The 27048-nt window shown below is 38.1% G+C and overlaps 1 protein-coding gene across 4 annotated transcripts in view; it reads right to left on the bottom strand.

The window, feature by feature from the left end:
- LOC139960262 (uncharacterized) overlaps positions 1-27048 on the bottom strand; it is a 64933-nt gene that overhangs the window by 14258 nt on the left and 23627 nt on the right. Inside the window, exons 1-8 of one of the 4 annotated variants that reach the window (XM_071958480.1) lie at positions 19992-20166; positions 15921-15995; positions 14690-14730; positions 11411-11510; positions 10863-10880; positions 2472-2586; positions 1178-1261; positions 81-839 (exon numbers count right to left, since the gene is read on the bottom strand). In XM_071958480.1, coding sequence (XP_071814581.1) covers positions 81-839; positions 1178-1261; positions 2472-2484 — 856 coding nt within the window. In that variant the 5' untranslated portion in view covers positions 2485-2586; positions 10863-10880; positions 11411-11510; ... (1 more) ...; positions 15921-15995; positions 19992-20166. Of the gene's footprint in view, positions 1-80; positions 840-1177; positions 1262-2471; positions 2587-10862; positions 10881-11410; positions 11511-14689; positions 14731-15920; positions 15996-19991; positions 20167-27048 lie in introns of those variants that run through there. The other 3 variants (XM_071958481.1, XM_071958482.1, XM_071958483.1) reach the window with 3 other exon arrangements.

Consider the following 27048-nt stretch of genomic DNA (forward strand, 5'->3'; position numbering starts at 1 on the left):
TCAGGCAAGGTATCAAAAAGGCACATTTCCTGTTATTCTATAATAAACTTGATCTAGCTGCCTTGATTGCGTTTACTTACCACTAGCCTGACCTTGCCAGCCATTCTTCTCTGTATCTTGGTTTTGTACGTTGCTTGTGTTGGTGGTGGGTTTATTGCTGTCATCTCTATCAGTATTCCCAGCATCACCACCAGGGTTGGTTACTGTTGAGGTGCTGCTGGTAGGAGTATTCTCTGCACTAACTTCAATCTTAGCCAGAGAACTACTTTCCTGTTCCTGTGAGGGTTTCTCTTGTCCATGGGCATTGCTTCCAGACCAGTGTGCATTACTGCTAGAGGTAGTGTATGTCATCCCACCAGACGAGGCGGTAACTGATGACATGCTAGTATTTGACTGACTGGTTAGGGGACTTTTTGATGATCCTTGACCCCATGGATTTCCTGAGCTGCCACTCTGCATACCATCAACTTGCAAGCTTGGATTGAATGATGGGGAAACAGAGGTGGGTTTATCTGGTCCATCGGATGATTGTATACCACCCCATCCTGGACTACCTGAACCCCAAATGGAACCACTCAGGCTATTACCTTCACCTGAAAAATTGCTACTTCTTTTCTGATCTGAGGACATTAGGCTGCCTTCAGGTCCATTGCCATTCATGGTGTCTACATCTCCTGCATGAATGACTTCTCCTGGCTTCAAACCATTGGAGCTGGAGCTACTAATGGCTGGCCAGCCACTGCTCTTCTTTTGGTCCATCATAGGAAGTCCATTTGGCGATCCTTTACCGCCCCAATCAGATGCCTGGTTGCCAGACTGTATAGAGGAGTCACCTCCATCTGTAATGTGAAAGTAACATTTACGTTTCTTTGTTCCATGGATACCAGCTGAAAATGCATTTTGAATCAACAGATTTCGCATGAGTAGAAGTCCTTACTACTGCTAATCTATGACACTAGAGACATCTCTGTTCAAGATAAGTCTAGTGGCTTTTCTAGGTCCCCATAACACACGTGAAATTCATAAAATTTACAATGATGACTATGATATTTACCAAAATAGGTGGATGCACAAGAAATGATCACCAAATAGCATAAGGCATAGTAGAGCAAGAGCACCAAGGTCATGCAGAGTCAAATAAGACTTAGACTTAGACATAGAGTAAAACCAGACTTACTAGAATCCATGTTCCATCTACCTCCACCATGTAGCCAAGCGCCTTGTGACATTTCGTTGCTTTTCCACTGGTTCATGTTTATTGCTGTAACAAATAGAGACAAATCATCACAATACAACAACCCATAGAGCCAACTGGCCTAATGTTAACTTAAACTGTCAAAGTCGCCACCTTGATAAATCACAACCTAACTATATATCTCTTCCAATGCTTTTCAATGCAATGATATATAACTTGCTAGATATGTATCTAACAAGGACATTTTGTTCACTACAACACAGGTGAGAATGTAAGAACTCGTCCGTTGTTACGTGGAAAGTCTTTAATAATGAAGCCTTATAGTCCTACCACTGACTCCCACACACTGACTGCTTGCTGTTAACAACTGGAGGTCACATGCAAATTTATGATTGGTTAAATTTGTTAAAGCTGTACAGCTTCAGTCGTGAACCTTGCATGACTGCCAGTTGGGAAAACCCTACAGATTCAGTTTTCCCCGACTGCAGCAGACACGAATTAAAAACTGGCTAAATCATGGTCAGCCGTAGTGTTGAACCCATGCACACTGCCCGATTATCTGGACACAATTTTCCATGTAACGACAGTCAGTTGTGTCTGGTCATAATCAGTAGTGTGCAGCGACTCTACACTAACAACTGTAGAATAGTTATTCGGTTTGGCATTGATTCAACTTGTTGGTCATGGTGTTAACCAGATTTTCACTGTGATAACACTCTAGCCATATCCATTCATGAATAATAATGAGAATGAATTTCTTGATTATATAAGGTCTGTACCTATCATCAACTGATATTACCATACCAAGTATGAAGTACATTGGACATACAGTTGAAGAGATATTGACATTTATAAGAATTTTATGTTAAACCCTGCCCATTTATCAATGTGCATGAGGTCAGAACCACAAACAATAGGGCACATCTACGCATCATGGGACATCTACAGTACCAACCAAGCATGACACTAACTCAACTTGTGCTTCTTGAGATGTCGTGTTTACAAGCTGGCTATCACATACATACACACCCATACACATTAACACACATACGCCATCATGGTTGCAAAGGCTGCTATTCCTTCAGCATCGTAACCAAAAACCTATCATTTTGGAGAGTTTTGTGCCTGTTGCAATGTGTATGAGCAGATTAACACACTTAAGCATGTAACAGTTTTCAATTGAATTGTGAGCTTTCTTGACATCTCATTTTAAAGGTCACAGTAATGGTTCTACAGATGTTCAACTAATGCAATAAATCAAATATACTATGATTACCTTGAGCTTCCATTAAAAGAGCCCTGTGCAACTACCATTCAATGACAAATAGCAGTCTTCTCAAGATGTTACCCTTGTAGACAGAAGAGTTCGTATTTGGGTTGATCTTCAAATTCTATAAATAAGAGGTGATAAAAACTGTAAAGCCATCAACTGCTACAAAATGATATATATATTTTTTTTATGGCACATGGCTAATTCTGTCACAGGACCTGATATATTTGTTACAAGTCATGTAATAAATAATATTAGGTACCAGTTCAGCCACAACCTATTCAAAGACACAACAGAAGACATACCACTAGGGTTGTCACCACGCCGGGCGGCGCCGGGCAGTGCTACCCAGCTCTCAAAATTTCCGCCCGGTACTCGAGGTCAATTTCAGCCTTACCGCCCGGCACAAATTAGCCTACAGTACCGCCAATAAGTAACTTGGTAAAGATTAGCGCGATTCAGTGCAAAACGCAGCTTAACTGTAATCAACCCCGCTCCAAATAAAGGAACGATACTTTCCCGCACTCCAATTAAGGAACGCAAATTCCCCTCGCTCGCTGTTCACCACCGACACAATTAGACCGGCAGCCCAGTGCACTTTGATCAAACGAACGAGGTACAGTACCGCTTTTAAGTAAATTGGAAGAGATTAGCGCGATTCAGCGCAAAACGCAGCTTAACTGTACTTAACCGCGCTCCAAATAAAGGAACGCGATTTCCCCGCGTTCCAAACAAAGGAACGCGAATTCCCCTCGCTCGCTATTCACCACCGACACAATGGGAGTGAACCGATCGATACAACGCTATTCATAGCGCGGAGGTAGTGTAAACCTATCGCTTGTAACCAACACCCGTTATAAACATCACAATTTTAAACGAAGTTTACCAACTTTGACGGAAAGAAAGTTTTAATCGAGAATAGTTTCGTGTTGAAGGCAAAACCTTTTAATACGTGTTTATTTTATTCCCCGATATGTTCTGGTAACCAGAAGTAATAAAAAGCAAGAAGGAAACTTCGTGTCTTATGCTTTCGCCGTAATATTAACGGACCATTTTTTGTAGTAACATTAGGCCTCGCGTTTTGTGTTGAGTTTAGGCACATTAGGCCAGTGTACGAGTACGAAGTTCACGACTTCGACTGAAAGTTTTAAACGAGAATAGTTTCGTGTTGAAGGGCAAAACCTTTTTTATACGTTTTTATTTTATTCCCCAATATGTTATGGTTACCAGAAGTAATAAAAAGCAAGAAGGAAACTTCGTGCCTTATCCTTTCGGGGTAACATATCATTTTAAGTAGTAACATTAGGCCCCGCGTTTTGTGTGAACTTTAAGCACATTAGGCCAGGAAACGTTGCACTGATTTTATTTTATTTTTTATAGAGTTCTGTTCATAGGCTTACGAATGCGAAGGTTGTCACTAACTGAAAGGAGTTGTAAAGTGAATAATTGTAGTTATATCCTGGAAACCAAAATGAAAAAGAATTCTAAGCACAAATGCTTGTTTTAAAAAAAGCAAATTATTATAAAATAAGAATCATCATGCAACATTGTTAAAGCTTAGAAATGCAAACTAAAAAGAAACAAACAGTCTGTATTTTCTGTAAATCTTTTAAAAATTCTAAAAGAAAAGTTAGGCACACATTAGGCTAGGAAGCTTTGCACTCACAAAGCAAATAAATTAATACTATAAAAGAAAACAGTACAACAGTGTCACGCTTACAGAAGCAAACTAAAAGCAACACACTGTCTATTAGACTAGGAAACATTGCACTTACAAAGGCAACAACATTGAACAAGAGCCCAAGGGCACTGTGGTTCCTTGCTTGGGGTATATGACAATACACATATTATCAAGCAAGATTGGGCTCAAATAGTCCAAGTAATTGTGGTCCTACATGTACGCATAAAGTAACCAACACTATAGCCAACACTTTTGTGATCACAAAATGTGATCGGATTTTTTATCAAAAGGCACTTTTGAGATCTAAATATGGCGTCGAAAATGTAAGAAGTATAAGGTCACCTACAAGCGGGTCAACAGATATGATAACATTGGTGACCACAGATGACATGACCTTTAAGTTTGAAAATGTCCCAAATTATCAACCGTGTCACACCTTGGTATTAGGATTTAATTGCTTTAAATGTCTAAAAATTAACTTTGAACTTGTATACATAACTTCACACACAAAGGTCACCCGTAGGTCAACCAATTGACATTTTTGATCGGTGAAACCTAACGGAGCATCAAAACTGTAAAAATTCAAACATGTTTTCTTTGCCCATTTTCTCCCCCCAAAATACTAGTTTTTTAACACAAGCTGACCTTTGGTGACCTTGCATCACATGACCGCTAAGTTTGAAAATATTCCCCTATACCATTCGCAACTTGTCCAAAAGAATCAACCTTGTTACACCTTGGCACTGGGAGTTATTGCATGAAATGTCTGAAAATTAACTTTGACCTCCTATAACTTCACACACAAAGCTCATCCAGGGGTCAACCTATTGACATTTATGATCAGAAGGTACCTTTAACATCTGAAAATAGCATCGAAACTGTAAAAATCACCAAAACACGAAAAGGTCACCAGAGGTCAAATTGAGGTCAAGGGTCACCCAAATGTGGGTGGACAATTGGATTACGTAGAAGCAACTCCCAACCCTAACTGACAATTCGTTCTCAAGTTATCGCAAAAATACTAGTTTTTTATCATTAATTGACCTTTGGTGACCTTGGATCACATGACCGTTAAGTTTGAAAATATTACCCTATACCATTTGCAACTACTCCAAAAATATCAACCGTGTCACACCTTGGAACTGGGAGTTATTGCATTAAATGTCTGAAAATTAAACTTTGACCTCGTATAACTTCGCACACAAAGGTCACACGGGGGTCAACCCATTGACATTTATGATCAGAAGGTACCTTTAACATCTGAAAATAGCATCGAAACTGTAAAAATCCACAAAACACAAAAAGGTCACCAGAGGTCACCAGAGGTCAAATTGAGGTCAAGGGTCACCCAGATGCGGGTCGACAATTGGATTACATTGAAGCAACTCCCAACCCTAACGGACAATTTCTTCTCAAGTTATCGCAAAAATACTAGTTTTTTATCATTAATTGACCTTTAGTGACCTTCGATCACATGACCGTTAAGTTTGAAAATATTCCCCTATACCATTTGCAACTTGTCCCAAAATATCAACCGTGTAATACCTTGGCACTGGGAGTTATTACACTAAATGTCTGAAAATTAACTTTGACCTCATATAACTTAACATACAAAGGTCACCTTGGGTCAACTTATTGACATTTTTGATCGGTGAGACCTAAATAGAGCATCAAACTATACAAATTCAAACATTTTTTTCTTTGCCCATTTTCTCCTCCCAAAATATTAGTTTTTTAACATTAATTGACCTTTGGTGACCTCGGATCACATGACCGTTAAGTTTGAAAATATTCCCCTATACCATTTGCAACTTGTCCAAAAATATCAACCACGTCACACCTTGGAACTGGGAGTTATTGCATCAAATGTCTGAAAATTAACTTTGACCTCGTATAACTTCGCACACGAAGGTCACACGGGTGTCAACCCATTGACATTTTTGATCGGAAGGTACCTTTGGTATCCAAATCTAGCATCAAAACCAAACATTTTCTTTTTTGCTCGTTTCCACCCAAAATAAGCATATTTTTTCTAATGTGACCTTTGACCTTTTGACCTTGGTTTCAGATGTAGTTTAATCTCCTGATTCCAAAAAACAAAACGACAAGTCTGTGCAACCATCCTAACTCCGACCGAAAAACTTTGACCCCATATAACTTCGCACATAAAGGTCACACGGGGTCAACCTATTGACATTTATGTTCAGAAGGTACCTTTGACATCTGAAAATAGCATCAAAACTGTAAAAATCCCCAAAAACACGTAAAGGTCACCAAAGGTCAAATTGGGGTCAAGGGTCACCCAGGTGCGGGTCGACAATTGGATTACATTAAAGCAACTCCCAACCCTAACGGACATTTCGTTCTCAAGTTATCGCAAAAATACTAGTTTTTTATCATTAATTGACCTTTGTTGACCTTCGATTACCGTTATGTTTGGAAACGATGCCTTACCCCATTCACAACTACTCCCAAAATATCAACCATGTCGGACCCTGTCAATGGGAGTTATTGCTGTTTTTAATATATTGGTTTTTGGCATCTAACTGACCTTTGGTGACCTTTGCGGGCACCAAAAACAATAGGGATCTTCCTCTTACTATGGGCTATCCACCCAACAAGTTTAATCATGATACATCATTTCCTTATTGAGATATCGTGTACACAAGCCAAGCGTCACATACACACACACACACATACACACACACACACACACACACGCCAAGTTGAACGCATAGGTTCCTTGCTTTGCAAAAAGCAAGGAACCAAAAATACATAAGTAAAATATTAAAATTACCATGCAAGGGATCAAAATTAACATGTAGTTCTTTTTGACTACAGTCTTCAAAGGTTTCACATCAAGAATAATTTAAATATATGATGACAAAAAAAAAGGAAAATGGAATATACCAAAAAATACTGTACTTCAAGATTTGACTGCCATTGCTAAGTATCTCTTAGCATTTCTGTTGGCTGTGTCCATCTTTTTAACGCACTGTCCCCAAACTCTTTTCTGAATGTGAAGTGGTACATGAAACTGCTCCATAATACATTTCCTAATTGCAAATACCCTATCCTTATTAAGTGCATTTTTCTTAATCCCATTAACATTACAATTTAAAAGCTCATATGGTGTAAATATTTTACGCATTAAATATCTGGCAAGACCACATGGATCTCCCTGTTCAGAAAGAGACGACAGCACAACTTCAGGTCTTATTTCTGTTATGACGGAGGATAAGTTTACTTTAAATAGTTGGCAACATTTTGAAGAAATAATAAAGTGTTACTAAGCGTTTCTTGTGTGAATTTTTTATATAAATTACCATTGGTTCCAGCAGAATGAAAAGATAAAAGAACTTCCACCATACAAATTTGAAGCAGGGCCGGTTAAATTCAAAACATGTTTCTCGTCCGCGCAATTGATGGGCCTCCTTTTTTCCTGATTCCCGAGTTTCTTTTCGGATTATAAGAAATCTAAACTATCCTTAAAAATTATTTTGTAAAGGTTGGAACATATTCCAAACTAGTAGCAGCGCATGAAAAGAAGAAAAATGGCCGCCCGTTTTTTCATATCTCAGTACGAGTATTTTATTTGGATACTATAGAACAGCTTTTGTTCCCTAGCTGTATTTCGATTTTTTATAAAACCTTCATGAAAATTAACAGACTTGTTTGAAAATGGATTTTGAAGCTCAGTCGACAATTTAAGAAATGCTTACCGTTAAATACTGGCGTCAAGCAATACATTTCGAATTTATTCCAATAAAGATCCGCAAAGGATAAAAATGATGATTAGAGCTTACTAAAAAGAAATAGAAACTGCATGTACATGGTCATTTTAAGTATCCAAGTACTAAAGAGATCGAGTTCACCGAAACATCCCTTTTCCCTATCGCCTGAGGAAAACTGTCTTTTATAAATTATAGTAGGCCTACCATACAGTACTTTACATTTGAAACAAAAGTTACTTCTACAACACACAGAATTTGTGTGTGTCGCAATAGTTTAAGTTTTAACCGCGCAGTACACTACCATTCATAATTTGCATATTACACCAAAAGTTATAACTTGGCGTCCAGATGGCGGGAAAATGTACAATCATGTACAATTTGTTGTGTCGTTGCCATGGTGCAATGAACTTGGGCAAGTTGCCAAGTTCGAATGTCGATGACCTACTTATGTTCCGTGACCAATGTCAATGGGAATTCTGTGTGTAAAAACTCGGGTTTTCCACGTGCAATATATATAGAAGTTATACGTAAGCGGAGCGAATTCGGGGCGGCTCGTTGATTGTGAGGAAGCACTTATCTAATCATCAATTTTTGTGAAAAATATCGTACTTTTTTTCAGAAAATATTTTTGACTAGTAATTGGAAACTCAATGTATCAAGAAGTACTGGGGGTAGACCTTATCATTGCATTTTGAGGGAAGTCAGATCTTCAAGTGCAAAATATTGTTTTTTCATTTAAGGTTATCGTGGTTTTCTTGCGAGGTGTGTATACGGCGTAACTTTTGATGTAGGCTTAGAGGTAGGATCGGCCGATGCATACTAAATGAGAACGTGCAAAAACGTTTGAAGTGTTGTTTTGAACAGTGCCCGTGAAGCTGTATACTTTGAGAATTCCAAGGGCAGTGACAACGTGCAATGTCTCAGTGCGGTATACAACTGAGTACCAACTCAGTTCCGTAATGTAACATGTGCGCGAATAGCCCGTATTACTTGCAAGAACATTATACTGTACTGTTCTAGCCCCGAGAAATGATCAATTCGGCTTTCACTTAATCTGCAATTTTTATTGTTCGCAGCAATCGCGGGAATTCTGTTTGCTAACGTTTCACTCATCAAACCAACTGTTTTGCTTCCACTTGAACATTTGTATTGTACGTTGAATTTAAACAGTATAAGATACGTGCTTATACACTATCCCTTCCCTTGGCCGAGTATAAACCCTCGGTCTTCTTTCTACCGGCGACGATCGATATTCTTTTGTTACCGGATTGGAAGGAATTAAGTAGGATTACAGCCATTGACCGTCTGACGGTAACAATGAACTTCACACTTTTAGCTGGCATGAATAGAATTAGGGAAGCCTTCCGACGGAATCTGCGCTCTGATAAACAGTTCCCCGCAATTAACTGCATTTCAATGCGGGTTTTAACAAAAGATAGAGCGCGGTTTAAACGCACAGAGCGCGATTAAGAGCGCGGTTTTCTCATTTACTTAAAAGCGGTACTGTACCAATATCTGAGTATTGGAACATTTGTGGAAAAACCCAGTATATCCAAAAGTGGATGTCTGCCGTGGTCGCTCTGCTGCATGTGGCCCCTGGGGCCGGTTAAAGGGGGCCCAAAAATGCATCTGATCAAACGAACGAGGTACCATTTGAAACCAATGTCAACTTAATGCATGAATGCCACATAGTACTGAATGACCCATGCCAGACAAATTTTCTGCTGCAAAGGGCCCGCCAGACGCCCAAGAAGGGCCCCTAACAAAATGCATCTGATCAAACGAACGAGGTACCACTTGAAACCAATGTCAACTTAATGCATGAATGCCGCAAAGTACTGAATGGCCTATGCCAGACAAATTTTCTGCTGCTAAGGGCCCGCCAGACGCCCCCAAATATGGCCCAAATGCCCATTAGCGTAGCATTGACCCAGATTAAATATACAAGGTACCACTCAAAACCGGTTTGGAATGTTCGGGTTGATCTTACAGACTATGGAAATCATCATGCCAGACAAATTTTTTGCTACAAAGGGCCCGCCAGACGCCCAAGAAGGGCCCATAAAAATGCATTTGATCAAACGAACGAGGTACCACTTGAAACCAATGTCAACTTAATGCATGAATGCCACAAAGTACTGAATGGCCCATGCCAGACAAATTTTCTGCTGCTAAGGGCCCGCCAGACGCCCCCAAATATGGCCCAAATGCCTGTTAGCGTAGCATTGACCCAGATTAAATATGCAAGGTACCACTCAAAATCGGTTTGGAATGTTCGGGTTGATCTTACTGACTATGGAAATCATCATGTCAGACAAATTTTCTGCTACAAAGGGCCCGCCAGACGCCCCAAAAGGGCCCATAAAAATGCATTTGATCAAACGAACGAGGTACCACTTGAAACCAATGTCAACGTAATGCATGAATGCCACAAAGTACTGAATGGCCTATGCCAGACAAATTTTCTACTGCTAAGGGCCCGCCAGACGCGGATCACTGTCACAAATTACCCGGCTCTAAAAATGGTCTGGTGACAACCCTGCATACCACCATAACAGAAACATTGAAAGACATATTTACCATTAATAAGCTGTGTAGTCATGATTCAAAGCAATTTGAGGCCTAAGTTAGATAGAGCATTGCATTACTTACATTGGCATTCTTACTGTATTCTGGGCTTTGCTTGGACAACCACAACCAAACTAGTGGTTCTATTGTACTCGGACGGACACTGAAGTCAAATATGACATGTCATGTTATCACTCTTCAGACAACCATGTTCAAAACCTTAAACACTGTACACATGCTATCTTAACTCCATGCTTGTATGTTATTTACTTATACATAAATAATTACCAGACACCAAAAAGTCGCAAACATAAATAAAATTGCCAGCTATAAACAGATGTTACGTCTATAGATAATCAAGCAGAAGTTAGTTTTTGCATCCACCCTCAATCAATAGCAACATGTTCAGCTTACCTTTGGCTTTTACTGTACCTGAAAAGAAAATTTGGAAGAGGATTATAAACACACAAAGTACTGAATCTATTTAAACTAGGAACCCTGAGGCTATTTATAACATACCCTAAAATATTTTATCTACAAACAAAGGTATGAATTTAATACAAATTTTACCTCTGCACTTATTTAGTTACAGTAAAATTCATTCAGGCTTTACTTATGGAGAAGCTACCATGTCTACAAGCTTTCCAGATTTCGACCTAGGCTGGCCTCACAGCATTTTTTAACCTCCAGCAATTACAACATAAACTTCCTGTTCTCCTGAAGGGATATCTACATATCAGGTATGAACTTCATCCTAACTGTATTTTTTTAGTTATCCTGTGTAGTAATAAAATGTTAGACTTTGACAACTGTCAGCTGCAAGCAACCTTTGTGCTAAAAAATATTTTAAGCTTCGAGGTTAAAACTACATAACGGTTGCTTGCTCTTGTATGGCTAATTTGGAGGGATTGTAAATGCTTTCAGTGGTAAATATATCGCAAGCACAACTGGAAAAAACTTACTATTCGTTGTCCACTGAACTGTCACCTTCAGTATGTCTCTTTTTCAAGACTGTTGGCAAGAAAGTCGGATGTGGTCTGCTCTTCTCGTCTTTCAACTCTTCTAAATGGAGAAGAGTAAGGAAGCTTGAAATATCTCACCATATTTTGAATTCAGCTGTGTCCTGTGCTGATGCATGATGAATTGGATTAAAACAGCATGAGGATGCACATAATGCATTAGCAAACTTGACTTTGAGCACCCTTATTGGTCCCAAATTACACCTTTATATAGGTTCACCGGATACAGCATAACTGGAACATAAATCATACTCTACTGTTCAATGACATTTTCCACTGTATATATATATATATCTCGCATATATCGTTCTAACATCTTTATTTAAACCTTCCAAACTAGAAAGCTTTGTTTTAGTGTGCTATTATCTCAGACTGGCTACTACATCAATAATTGTTCACAAACTTCTGCAACGGGTTAATGAAAATACTGATATCAGAAATAGCAAACACTATCATTGCACACAGCTGTGGTGACAACACGATTTGAAAATAAATCACTTATTAATCTCATAACCAACTTTTGCAGAAACCACCAAAGAGCAATCACAAACAGTCCCTAGCAACAACAGCAATAATGAGCTCTCAATCCTTCCCTCTTTTAAGAAATATTCAGCAAATCTGCAACCACCACCTGAACATGTAAATGATTATCAGATCTTATTGACAAGCATCATAAGGCTCAATTTTCTTTCCAATAAATACACATTCAAGCTGTAGTTTCGCTAAATTTACTAAATCACTATAATCAGTTTGTGAAAAACCGAGCACTCAAAACCATGATCTGTTGATGACGTCCACCAACATCACACCAGGTTTGCAACCAACCGATCTTTGTGAGAGGACTATTTTCTGTTCTGAACAGACTCTCAAAAGCATGCTAAATTTGGCATTGAAATGGTTACAACCAAAGCAACCTTTAGGTTGAGGTAGGCATAGACAATTAGTTTCATAACTGCTCCCTGTTGGGCAAGCTTGACTGAATTTCTAAGTTTGTAAAAATGTTAACTCTCTACTAATAAAGCTACACTGTAACTCTGTATTAGTCTACTAGTAACCTACCATGCTTATGAAAATTCAAAGACAACACAACAATTCTAACTGAGGCTAACTTAAGCATCTCAGAAAATAATCTTTGTAGGCAACACTCAATTTAAGCAAGACATTTGATCAAATGTGAACACAATGACTATCTATTTTGTCTTCTGGATTCAATTTAATAGTGTTCGACCGATTGTATGACAATCGGTTTTACCGATTACCGATTAATTCCTGTGACAATCGGCCGATGCCGATTACCGATTATTTCAAAATTTTCGTGGAACTGGCCTAATGTATGATTTAGTGTTATGCATGATTACCAACTTCTAGGCCAATACAATCAAAGATGTAAATGAACGACTTAACTTTTCACAGTAAAGATTAATGGAGCAAGTAAAGACACTGTAATACATACATAGGGTGATGTACGATTATAACGAGGAGTCGCAATATTGCAATCCCGCCACAACACAGTACTGTACAGACTACAGAAGGGGAAAAATAGTAGCCATTGGCTACGAAATGAAAAACGAAAAAGTTAGGGACAGCTTTTACAACTGCTATTAAAACCATTATCAGTGTTGCAACTCCAACGTAAATAAAGTAAAAGTATATCGCACGTAAATAAAACATTCGTTATTTCGTTAGCTGATATCGAAATATATAATCTGATATGAAATAATGTGTAGGCCTAAGAGTAAGTTGGCCTGACGTTTCGATCCTAGCAGGATCGAAATGTAACGCCACATTACTTATAACATATTCTTACACAGGCTCTTTAGTGGATAAGCAGTTTGCTAACAGTTTTATTTTATTATGAAAAATAAAACAATCCCGAACGTTTGCTTCAAGTTTTCAATGATTACCATCTGCGCAGTAAAACTTCCGATCGAACGAACGAACGTTGTTTCAAACAATCATACACAGTAAGTCAATGGCGCTTCTCCATTGACTTAACTACATGTGGGAGAAATCACACACTAAAGTCCAATTGACATTGTCGCGCGTGTCACTGGAAATCAGACTTGCTTTTAGTCGGTTGCGGTAAGGAGTTTAGTTACTGTTAGCACGTATGGTACATGCGGCAGGGGAAAAAAGGTGCTTCGGGTTTTTCGCAAAAATATGCGTAAGAATGTTTGCCTAATCACAAAATGCTGTATTGCAGTAGAACTACTGATGACTGTCGCCAAACGTGTTTCGGGATTTTTAGGAGTATTTGGAGCCTTGATTTCATCATTTTATGCCATTTGTAAAATCTTGGGCAGTTCTGAAGCTCAACCGTTCTTCAGCCAGACTAGCCTAATGTATGTAGAACTCACAATTAACAAAGCCTAATGTTATTGTTTTCACTTTCCAGTTTTCACCTACGGTGAAACGGCCAAAGTGGTTCAAAAGTATATTGATTTGGTGTTTATATTTAGTATAGACAATTTATCTTTCTTATCAATCGTTTAACATGACAGGTGGTTTTGTTAGATGCAACAAGTGAATTAAAAAAATACGTCGTCCCCCTAAGCTTATCGCGGGTATACTGTAAGTTGTTGCGCGGGTATACTGCATGGTGTTAACTGCCAAAACTGGATAGTGTATCGAACAGCATTTGTACAAACTCGCACGAGGGACTTATGATACCGTTACATCACGATACCGTAGCATTGAATCGACAATTTTCTCCCGTTGTGGTTGTGGTGTATCAAAAGCGCGGAAAAATACAATCCTTTATGTGGAACGTAATAATCGGTTCCAAATAATCGGTAGCGCAATGGATTTTGCCGATGCCGATTATTTACCGATTGTCTGATAATCGGCCCGATGCCGATTGTCTAACCGATTATCGGTCGAACACTACAATTTAATATTGGCAAGGCTGTCGTTGTCATGGCTACGTAGGTTGCTTTGCTTCTGTCACAGTAATGTAACAGTAGTCTAGGCCAAGTACATCATGAGATTGATGATCAATAAGCTTTAATTGAACAAGCCAAACAGCCGGACACATTGCCATCATGAGCACTGCACTACAGAACCACTGAACGTTTGTTTACAATGCATATTTAGGAACTACATGAAATATCACTTGATTATTTGAAATATATAGTTTTTAAAGGTCTGCAAAAGATTAGTGTGAGCTTTAGATGATTACAAGTTACCTAAGAACCTAAATCACTTGCTTGCTAAATCACTTACCTTTCATATATTTTTTTCCCCACCAGTTGAGAGCTATTAATCTGATGGATTAGAAATATACAATGGAAGTTTATTAGGCCAGTGCGTCAAACTTCCCCCACAATTGAGTACCTTACCATTAAAGGAAGGTTCTAGAGGGGAATCCTTTGATGAAATCTTGTGCCATTGTTCTTAAGCTTTACACTATCCTTTAAACAGTGTGTTCCAGCATTTTCTCTGTAGCTTCTTCTTGCATGATATGTTGTTAAAGTAAAATATCACACACTAACCAACAGACCAAAATTAAAAACTTTCATCATGAACACATATGCATGTTTAGTCCAGGTATCTAACAAATTCTTAGTCCCACAAAAGTGATGGTTCAAGTTGTAAATCTTTGGAATTTTTTATAGCATTCATGGTGCAATATGGTGAAAAGATGGATTTTTCAGGTAATGTATTTCCTTCACCAGTTTCCCGCAATCAGGGATTAAATAAAGGTTTTCTGGAATGCAACCTTTTCCGAGGGGGAGAAGGGGCCCTTTATACTCTTCTTTATGCACAAAACATCCATCATGCAACAAGGGTGCAAGTATGATTTTTCCAAAGCCAGACATCTAGCAGACTTAGGGATTTTTGCCATGTTTCATTATGAGAACATTTAATGAAACACTACACACAAGAGTTCCAACTTTTTGTTGCAAACCACATGTGACCGGACCTCCCTAGATCCTGGGTAATCAGATAGTGAATCTCTAAACTTAGTTTAATAATTTCATCTAGCTTTTGAGTAAATTGTGCTCTAAAGGTTTTCAAAATTTGACCTCTGGTGAACACAACTGACCTTTGATATGTCTTTAAAAAAACATCAGGTTCCTCATACTTAAAGAAGCAGATCGACAGACCACGTTTGAATTTCATCCAAGCTTACATTTTAAGTTATCAAGAAGCTTTCACACTTTGACCTCTGGTGACCTCAAATAAGTTGAAATATCTGTTCACCTCTAATGATAGGTGTCTTGCATTCCCTTAGGTGGATTACTACGATATTTACTTTGCAGTACTATTGTAACCGAGTGCCCAAAGACCCAATACACACTGCCTTACTTTGATAACAATCACAATGCACTGTATAAAACATTTGTGTAATTGGGAAAGGACCATGTCAGTGTGTTCAACCAATTGAGAACTTTACTAAAAATTTAAGCATCATTTATAAAGTTGCTATAAACACGGAGTGGAAAAAACGAACCTTGATCATAGATAGGATTGCTCTTCAAGAATGATGCACCACAGCAATTATGTGCTGAGCTTGCCCATTATGAATCTGCAAAGAGAATTGAAAAGAAATCATGACTAAATAAAATATTTAAACAGGATATTGAAATATCTGTCAATTACTATGGTAAAAGCAATAAAGTGGTACTTCAAATAACCAAGTAAAAAAGATTCAGCCTAGCTTTTTTACCATGCTGTATACAACAAGCCAACTTCTTCAACTTCTCACTCATCCTACTGTTATTTCAAAAATGGTTGAGTGGTTCTATTGTTCGGTTTATGAGATTTAAATTTTAAACTATGGGATCAATAAAACACATCGCAGGGTTCATTATGGATGCTGCATTAAGCCAAAGCAAACGATTGACTCCCCAAACCAGCTTATTGTTCGTCATGAACAATGACCGATAAAGCCAATACTTGGCCAAGGGAAATATGGCGACACACACAAGACATCACTTCTCTTGAAGACAGTTGGACATTCCTACAGTACCTGAGGTATGTTAATATTGTGAAGGACCATGCACGATCCACACCTATCTTAAACCATGCATCAATACACACATCAATACTCAATGTTTTTAGTTGGCAAAAGGGCATTAAAAACAATTTTTGTTCAAAGTTTTTGTTTTAGTCAACTGAGGGAGAACATGGATGTTCAATGAAGGTTTCAACTGACGGAAAATTGGTTGTCAATAAAACATCTTTTCATACGAAAGGTGGGCCGTTTTGCGGCAACTGCTCTTGCGACAAAGAATTATATACCATGTTTCTTAATTGTAGATATATTCCACTCTGAATGTTCAGGACAATATAGAAATTATCAGCATATGTGAACTATATTTATATCGATAAAGTCCCGAATCTTGGCTTTGTTTAATATTCGCGAAGAAATTGATTCGTCACATTATGTTATAGCTTCAAAATTTCATTAACCTGTTTCGTAATCATCTAAAGTTAAAATCTGAAGTTAGGCACTTATCGGCTATAAACGGATCCCAATGGGACTCATGCCTATGTTTTCTCATCATCCCCTTTGCTGATGAGTTGGACCGTTCTATTTTTTAGCTGTATTTCCAACTTGCCACAACTCGCCCATTTTGGGAAAACTCGTCCGAGTCGCGTGTCAAAATGGATGAGGCGGTACTGTAGTGTATCCTGATGCAACTCAAGTCAGAGTTTGCGAATGACTTTCATAACTTCTTAAGTAAGACTGACAATATTCGAACAGAACTGGGCAGCCTTAGCGTTCCACTTTCTACTTGTAAACTTGATGGCCGTCCCATTATCCTTCACTAATTTGTTCTGAAGCCTGAATCCGAAGAGTGCAGGCTAATTATGTCATCTGCTTCCACTACTTGTGACAGTAAACCAATCTCGATTGGGCTTAAAGATGCAGTCGACACTCTTCTACAAGTCATAACACAACTTGTTAACCTTTCTTTTGCCCCAGGCGATTTTCCAGGCTCTTGAAGACAAGCCATCATTTAACCTCTGCTAAAGAAACCTGGTCTTGAACCTAATTTTAATAACGATCGGCCAGTAAGCATCCACCAATTTATTGCTAAGCTGGTTGAAATGGTCGTTGTCGAGCAATTTAATCACCATTTGAAAAATCACAATCTTTTACCCGACTTCCAATTTGCGTATAGGGCTGGGGAGGGGGGGTGGGGTACAGCACTGAAACTGCTCTTGTGGTTATTACCCATTACCCATTAGATTCTTGTGACAGACTGTGCAGACTAGAGTTCCTTTATACAGACAACAGAAGTGGGAAAATATTAGTCATTGGCTACAAAATGGAAAAAAAGTAAGGGCCAGCTTTTACAACTGGTATTTTAACCTCTATCAGTTTTGCTATTCCAATGTAAGTAAAGTGAAAAGGAGACCGTACGGAAATAAAACATTCGTAATTTTGTACTCTTGATATCGGAATACATAATCTGATGAGAAAAATAAAACAATCCCCAATGTTTGCTTCAAGTTTTCAATGATTACCATCTACAAGGGAACCCTTCTGATCGAACCTTGTTTCAAACAATTATACACAGTAAGTCAATGGCGCTTCTCCGTTGACTTAACTACATGTGGGAGAAATCACACACTAAAGTCCCATTGACTTTGTCGCGCGTGTCGCTGGAAATCAGACTTGCTTGAGTCGGTTGCGGTTAAAAAGTTCAGTTACTGCAGAGGGGTTATTTTACCACGTATGGTACATGCGGTCAGGGGGAAAAAGTTGCTTCTGGTTTTTCGCAAAAATATGCGCAAGTGTGTTTGCCTTATCACAAAATACTGTAATGCAGTAGAACTACTGAGGACTATCGCCAAACATTTTTAGGAATATTTGGCGCCTTGATTTCATCATTCATCATCCTTTATGTGGAACGCAATAATCGATTCCGCATAATCGGTAGCGCAATGGATTTTGCCGATGCCGATTGTCAACTATATAGGATCTCAGTTTTCAGTCTTGTTATTAGTCACCTCTACTATGCGAATTGTTTACACAGTGGTTTACCTAATTATCTTATCAATACGCTACAACGTGTACAAAATATTGCTGTCCTGTTTGATGTACCATCTAGCAAGCATGTTACTCCTCTCTTCTGACCGGTTCACTGGTTGCCTATCACTTACTGAATACAGTTAAAGATTCTTACACTTGCCTTTAATAAGCTTAATTACATTGGACCTTGCTATCTTAAGGATTTGCAGTCCTCTAAAACCAGTGGTTATTGCACTCGATCAGCTAAATGTTCTGATCTCTGTTCCAAGGGTGCACTCTAAGTTAGGAGAATGCTGCTTGCCTTTCTGCTCCTAAAAAAGTTTTCCAGTTGAAATTTGCATAGTGACTTTTTCATTTTTAAGAAGAATTTGAATACATTTTGGTAGTATTTAATTTTTGCAATTTACTTGCTCTAACGCTTGTTTTTCTTATTGGTTGATTTATGTTTTGGTGTCTATCCTTCTGTTTTGATTTGTCTTGACTTTGTACAGTGCCTTTTATCACTCCTTTGTATAGTCGGAGCTTTATAAATCTTTTCAACCATAATATGACAAGGATGTTTCTATCACAGCAATGGTTAGCGCACACCAAATATGGGCTAATTCAGTTGATGATAATCACATTCTCAAAAGTTTACAAGTGGGAGGGCACAGCCTGTCGGATGACAGTACGAATTCAACACATTTAGGCCTAGGCCTCATTCAGTCATTGAAAGTTAAGTTACATACAACTAGGCTAGAAGCGCCTGGTTTGCAATAAAAAATATTGCCGTAGCCAAATGTAGCCTGACAAAGTTAGGGGCTACACATTCATTCCCCCTCTACAGTCTAGGTAACTGGCCATCTATATTCAGACTGAATCCTCATCCCACTGCAAAGGCCTCACTTAACAATAACTGTAACATACATCTGAGGGGCAGGCTAGGCTTAATATTTGTTTAACTAAATTCAAGGAAGTTTTGAAGAAAAATCAACCAACATTATGCCATGGCACGAAAACCAAACAAGCTCGTCCACTCGCAATCCCATGTTAGCCTAGACATGAACACTTGACCATTCTTAAGCTAGTCTTAGCCTAACTAATAGCCTAACGTAAGATAGTGTTAGGCCTTCCTAGGATACGCCTAACGGAGTAGCCTAGGCACTGACCAATTTCATGTCACCGACTAGTAACAGGTTAGGCCTATCATTCAAAAGACGTTGTAATTCGTTAGAATCAAAATAACGTGAGAATCAAATGTTAAATCACCTATTTTGACAAAGGATGGTAACTGTTTGGCTATGATTTGTGGAATAAAGAGTCGTTATTTTGGTGCAAACAGAACAACCCTAACTTGGGCTGGTTAATTGGGGATATCATCGCGTTCGCAAACATACAACCTACGCACGTAGTACCAATATAGGCCTATGTATTATTATTAAGCAATGCAGTGAGAGTATAACTTAGCTAGTAAACGACGGCACAGCCTGTCAAACATCAATACGGCTTCAAAACATCTAACCGTTCACTCCACATTTTAACCTAAATAAATACACTTACCGACTTGAATGTTACATCCATATAGGCTTGAAAGCACCTTATTTGCATTAAAAGGAATGAAGGCAAGGTAGAAAATGTAAAGATTGCACAAAACTTGGTTAAATTCCTGTTGCAAATTCAGGCTCTGCTCTTAGGCAGTTCAGTAAGCCCGGACATTGATGAATATTCATCAGGTCACATAGGTCAAACTTACAGCAGTATTTGATTCGCTGGGAAAAATGAATGACCAATGGCAGGCTTAAAAAATTTAATTATATGCAAACAGAGGGCGAAGCTATAAGTTGTCTAGACATAGCGACAGCTCTAGAAGGCTAGAAAACAACTACTATACTGATATAAGACTGTATGTGTACAGAACAACAGTAGGGAATGGAAAATAATATTTTACGTCCACAACCTGTTCATGCAAAAGTTGGCCGGGCGCAATATGTTTGGTATTTGATTTTTATCCCAAATTGTTATTAAAAATAATAACGTTATGATCCCTCAAATCTTCACTGTAAGTGAACATTTCTTGCTTATAATACTATGAATTTCACTAAGAAGTCACTGCTGTAAAATAAACATGACCATTCGGTTACAAGTTACGACTGCAGTGGAACTCCCAGAGAAACTCCATACATCTAGTATATGGATAGAACAGTGATATTGGTTGGCCATTCCGACGTTTCAGAATAATGATAAATTCAAGAATAAATCATCTGCCTGCTATCTAATCACAAGGTATACGTATTTCTGTAAACTTGTGCATAGATTTAATAATCCAACTCCAATGCAATACTGACGAAATGCTATGATTTATATGAAGCTGTCCATCAGAATTTTTGCTATATTTAAGTGTATATTTAGTGTAAAGGGGACTATATACTGGCACAAAATTCTGCTAGATATGAAAACAAAATTATCACTCTTTTTAAATCAAACAGCGAGCATGCATGCTAGCAAATTTTTGGGATTCATGTAGAAAATCCGTTTGTATAATATTAATAATTTTGTGACAACACTTGCTCTCGATTGTTAGCATCAAGTGATGCATATTTTGCTTCCCAAGTATAGTCCCACTATCCAATACCAGCTGACCTTTGACCTGCTCAAAGGGCAGTCTATTACTTGCACTTACTAGGGTGGATCTACACTCAAGATATGAAGTTCACCCAACATTACATTTAGAGTACTTGTCGACAAGGTCTTCAGACTTTGACATCTGTTGACCTCAACTGACCTTTGAACTACTGGCAAAACAATAGTTCTTGTTCCTCAAGGTTGATCTAGTCAACACATGGTGGTCATTCAAGCTTCAACTTAGGAGTTAATGCATTTAAGAGTTTGACTTTTAATCTTTGAACTACATAAACTGCACTAGGTTCCTAGTTCTTTACACTAAGGTATAGCCCTACTTTTGGTGGTATTGGGATGTTGACCTCATATGTCCTTTGACCTATTTATGAAACAAGAAGCTTATTGTATTCATGAAGGGGGGTTTTCATACATTGTAAAAAGTTCATGCAAGCTATACTTTTGAAGTTATTATGTTTGTAAGGTTTCCAGACTTTGAATGTTGACCTCAACTGACCGAAGACCTCCACAATATGGATAAGGTTCCTTATACTTACTATGATGGATCTACATACATTGTAAAAGTTAATACAGGTTTTACTTCTGAAGTTATTGTGTTTGTAAGCTTTTCAGACTTTCACACCTGTTGACCTCAAATGATTTTCTACCTAATTAGCAAATAATATTTTGGGTGGATCTACATACAACAAATGAAGTTCATCCAAGCATCTTTTAGAGCTACTGTGTTAAGATTTTCATACTTTGACCTCCGGTGATCTCAAATCATCCAAAACATGAAGTACGATTTTTGTTATTGTTAATGGGACAACCAACCAAGTACAAAGTTCATCGAAGCTTCACTATTGGAGTTATTGTGCTTACCAAGTTTTTGCCTTTCTCCACCTGACCGCAAATGACCATTGACCTGTACAATATGCAGACATATAGTTACTATTAAAGGTGGATCTATATTCAAGATTTGAAGTTTGTCCAAGCTTTACTTTTGAATGTATTGTTTTACAAAGTTTTCACACTTTGACCTCTCTATTTACCTCAAATGACCTTTGATCTTGAAAACAGGCCAAAGACAATAGTATTCTTGTACTCACTACATAGGGAGCATAGAACTCATCCAATCTTTAGTATTGAAATATCCATCGAGGAAACACTGTTTTTGTTGTTGCCTAATATGACCTCAAATGACATTTAACCTCCACCAATATGCTCCTTGTACTCATCGACTAACATCTAAGTACCAGGTATGAAGTTAACCCCAAGCAGCATTTCCTGAGTCATCTGTTTACAAGGTTTCCGGACATTGACCTTTGACCTCATACCACCATTGATATCCAACAATTTCAATAGGGTTCTGTAATCATCAAGTGGAATCTTCATACCAAATATGACTGAATCAAGCTGCACTTTTATCTTCTTGTTTCACAGGGGGTGTCATATACACATAACATCACGATTGAATAGATTCCTTTTGCATTTAGCAAGGAATAAGAGATGTCAGGAAATCAGTTCTAAAGCACATTTAACAGAGCTACTGTGAACCTGTCATGAAGCTATCCTTAATTGTTGTTATATTGGGAACATTTACAAAAATTCTTCCTTTCATGTACAAGAGTACTTTAAACCAAAGGGTTACAGTATGCAGAACTTAGTATTAAGACATAAGCCCACCAATTCATAGTGTCCTAGATTGGTAACACAATAGATAACATACACAATCCCTCACACAGCACTGCTGAGGTATGGCAGGTGGCTTTCCTTGTTTTTTGTGGGTTTTTTCACCATTAAAATGACTTCCTCAGACTGCTAAAGTTGTTATAAATTCTATGTTAAAATATGAAGTCAAATCATTTCACCAGAAGTTGATTATTCTTCCCTATAACCACTGTTTTATCTTTATTATTGTCTGTGCTCATAGGGAAAAAAATCAATAGAACTGCAAAGTTGATGAGAAATCTCTTCAACACAGCCAATACATAATGCTTTTGGATATTAAAAGATTTAATGTAACATCAGCGCTACCCAAGAAAAAAAAAACAACAACAATTAAGAAGTCCTTGGAACTACCTCCAAAGCCATGCTTACGTCACTGATCAAAAATACAATTTCTTGGGGAAATGCATGTTTGTTTATTTAAAAGACTTGTTGCCAAGTGAGACTGTATCACCATAACGAAAGGAAGCAAAAGAACAATTAGCTGCCTCTCACTGGTAAGATACAAAAGGCAAAGGGAAGATAAGGAAAGCATTGCAATCACATAGGAATAGTCAAAGGAAGTCAATATTTCTATGCTAAGTACAGTTCAACGCAACTTTCATTTGAACAATCAAGTAAACGCTAGTTTATATTTTTTGAAGGGAATAATTATTAAATGTAAACATTTGTTTGCAGTTGGCAATGTTGTCTAACAAAATGTTTGGAAGGTACTCTCCAGTATACTCTACATCTTACAAGGTTTACTCAATGAGTGATGTTGGCTTGAGGATGCCAGTGAAACATATAATCTTGAGGTTTGCACAAGACTTACTGTATTTCTCACATGTTGATGGAAAATATTGATGACATTTGACAGACTTTCAAAAAAATATTCAATAGCAAAAGTAATAAGTATTTGAACAATGATAAGCACAAATTTGACCCAAAGTCTTTTTAATTTTCTCTTCTTTGTTTTCAATTTCAAATACAGTTATAACATTTGTGTGTACCAAATTTAGTTTGCAGAAATACTGACCGAAGAAACTATTGGACAGAACATGCTCAAACTATTCTGGACATTATCAAACATGTTATATAGTTACGATGGCACACTTTACCACCTTAAGACAGTAATCACTTTAAAGTTAGTTATTAGTGAACTGAGCACACCCATTTTCTTTGTAATTATATTCCATATCTCTGGTACGCTCTAATTTGACTTTAATGAACGTATTATACTCAACTATATGAGAACCTGTGTTTTTACCCAGAGCAACTGAATATCTTCCTTTCTTGGTACTTTTCTTCCTGATTTATTTCTTGTCCTTATCCTCTCTTTCTGTAAAGCTTTGGCATTAATGATTAACTCTCCCCTTTCAAAAATTCATCAGAGGCCTCTTCTTCTCGTACATGATTGCCTCCTCGGTCAAGTATTCTTAGCACTTGATTTATCTGCTTGCATATTACAGCCTGGAATAGTTCTTCTATGGTTGCAGTACTACTCATCACCTGCCACAGTATCCATCCCTTGTTGTCACAGGCCTTAGGTCTGCAGCCATCGGCATCAATGTACAAGTATAGGCAATGAATGTAGGCGATGGACTGATGACAACGAGATTGTTTGGGTTTTCTGATTTACGATCATCGTGATGTGGGGGGGGTGGATTCCGAGCGATGCAGTTCAGTCTGCGTTGGCTGTGCATTCCGTTCGACGAAGCTTTGCCTCCTTTCGAACAGTTTTATGTTCCTAACGCATTTAGTATGTGTGAAAAGAGTGTCAGATTATCAAAAGGAAAAATGCAGCAGGCTTCACTGGCAGAGAACCTGATTATTCAAATTACGAGAGACAATTTTTAGCAGCGAGCAGCTTCTCAAATGCAAGCTGACGGTTACTTGAAATATTTTGAACCCAACATTTAAATAGCCAATTACTGATGAGCGTGGTTATATTCACATTGGCCTTGACACTGGGGAACAAGCAAAAGATGAAATCTGAATCAGATTGAACCAGTGTGAACACTCTTGCACTCAGGATCTTGATCAGCCAATTGTCGTCCCATGGAGATCAGATCTGGAATCCAAGATTACAAGTCTGGACACTTGGTGATCAATTTGACCTGAAATCATTACAGACACACTACATACATGCTGTCTTGTTGCATGTTAATCCAATTAACCATGTAGGCGTCAATCTCTTGTGGCTGCAAACTTGTTGCTGACCAATGTGAATTACTAGGCTGCCCATGGTCTAAACACATCCTCATCATTTCACTGAACATCTGTTCTTTGTGACCTATTTTGACTCACCACCACTATGTGCCTTGGAATGTTTTCATTGAGTTTTGCACTAATCTGACTGCATCAATTCTGTTAACAATTGGAGTGGTAATGATGGTGTAGTAGTAGGCTACAGTGCTGCTGTTGGTGGCTGATTGCAAAGCATGTAGAGTAAGGTCAGAACTCTTTTAGCAAACCTTGACCTCATGTGGCTTGTTACATGATACAATCTGCATGTCCATTCAACTCTTTGGCCCCAACCCTCAGCAATCAAAATCTGATATGGAGATATGGCGAAGAATATGAATGTGAGGTATTTGTGTTCATAAATATTTGTAACTTGCAAACATTGTTTCTAGAACAGTCGGGGAGTGGGAGGGGAGGAAGGTCCAATGTAAACATGCCCATTCTTGCTGTTTTAAGGTCTCTTGTATCACTGAATTCATAGCAATTAGGGATAAAACTTGCTGAAAACTTTGTGCATCTTTACTTAAAATTCACATCGTCATAGTTGTTTGTATCGTGAAGACAACAATTTTTTCAATTATGATGATTTTTTGTGAATGCAGCTGGCAACAGCATATAGTGAATGGCATCGTCATGGTAATTCAGCTGAAATGTTGTTGTTTTGTTTCTAATATTTAAAATGGTTTAATAAAGCTACTTATCTTGAGTTAGTGACAAGACAATGGTATGGGGTTTTCAAATGAAATTTTGGAATATTTATTCTCTATGAGATAAGGGTTACTCTCTCTGTCACCATAATATCTCTTAAAATGGCTGACCAGCCAATTTTCAATTATCATAGCCTTGAAATAATGTAACCTACAGTGATGAGCGGTGCTGATCATTTCTTATCTCACGCTGGGATATTAAAACCTCAAAACTAATGCTAAACCTAACATATTACCTGCCTCATGTGAAGTGGCGATATATAAATCTACATTAGTATTATTATTATTGTTATTATTATAAAGATAACCTGTACAATGGTAAATTGATGTAGGTAAGTTTTGACCACCTTTGTCTAAGTTCAGTTTCTTGGGATACAAAGCTTTTAAAGTTATCACATTTTGTGGTAAGCATATTATCTGTGGGCCAGCTGCATGTTGAAAATAAACACACATCTCTGATAATTCAGTGCATCCATTAATGATCATCCTAAAGTAGTAAGTACACGTCCCAGTCCTACCCTATAATAAAGACTTGGATTTCTACAATCCATACATAAACAAATCTGCAAATGCTGCATTGCAAGATGAAACAACTTCTTTGCACACATTCCAACCCTATTAGTTGCTATAGAATAATAGGTCAAATTCCATCCATAGAAAACATAATTGTGAAGTTTGTTTGATTTTTCCACAGCTCACTGCGTTTAACTTCAGTATAGTGCTATATATAGGTGCTCCAAACCAGGATCTTCTTATGTAAAGTGGGAATGGAACGTAAACAATCACTCTGGCCAGCTTGGTATAAAGTCCTTGCAAATAGCTAGCGAATCACATACTGTTCATTGATCGATGCGGTACCTGGATCTTTCAATAAACTGAAAGCCATAATACAAACAGCTGGGACGAATGCATAGATGTACATGATAATCGCAGGGAGTTGTCGTAGCTCCTTCAGGATCTATGTTTAGCATAGGAGTTCAATGCTTTAGCAGCAGACAGCAGTGTCTGTCTGGTTTTATTGACGACATGCACACAGGCTGTGACCTTCACGGCAGAAACTTACTAATGTAAACAGCTACTGAAAATGTATCAGGATGTATAGCATAACTATAGGGGAGTGTTAGCTCAGTGTTAGCAAGGGAATGTTAGCTCAGTGGTTAACGCCGGTGCTTTTCAATCGTAAGGTCCTGAGTTTGAGTCACTCCAAGATTAATGTATATCGTCCAGTTACAGAGTTGTTGACAATTCATAATCATGGACGTAAAAATATGAATCTGAGAGACTGACTTCGGTCAGCTTGCGGCTTTGATAAGCCAATGATGGTTTTTTCGCAAGTTCCT

The sequence above is a fragment of the Apostichopus japonicus genome, chromosome 19 (assembly GCF_037975245.1).
Source record: "Apostichopus japonicus isolate 1M-3 chromosome 19, ASM3797524v1, whole genome shotgun sequence".
Taxonomy (NCBI): domain Eukaryota; kingdom Metazoa; phylum Echinodermata; class Holothuroidea; order Aspidochirotida; family Stichopodidae; genus Apostichopus; species Apostichopus japonicus.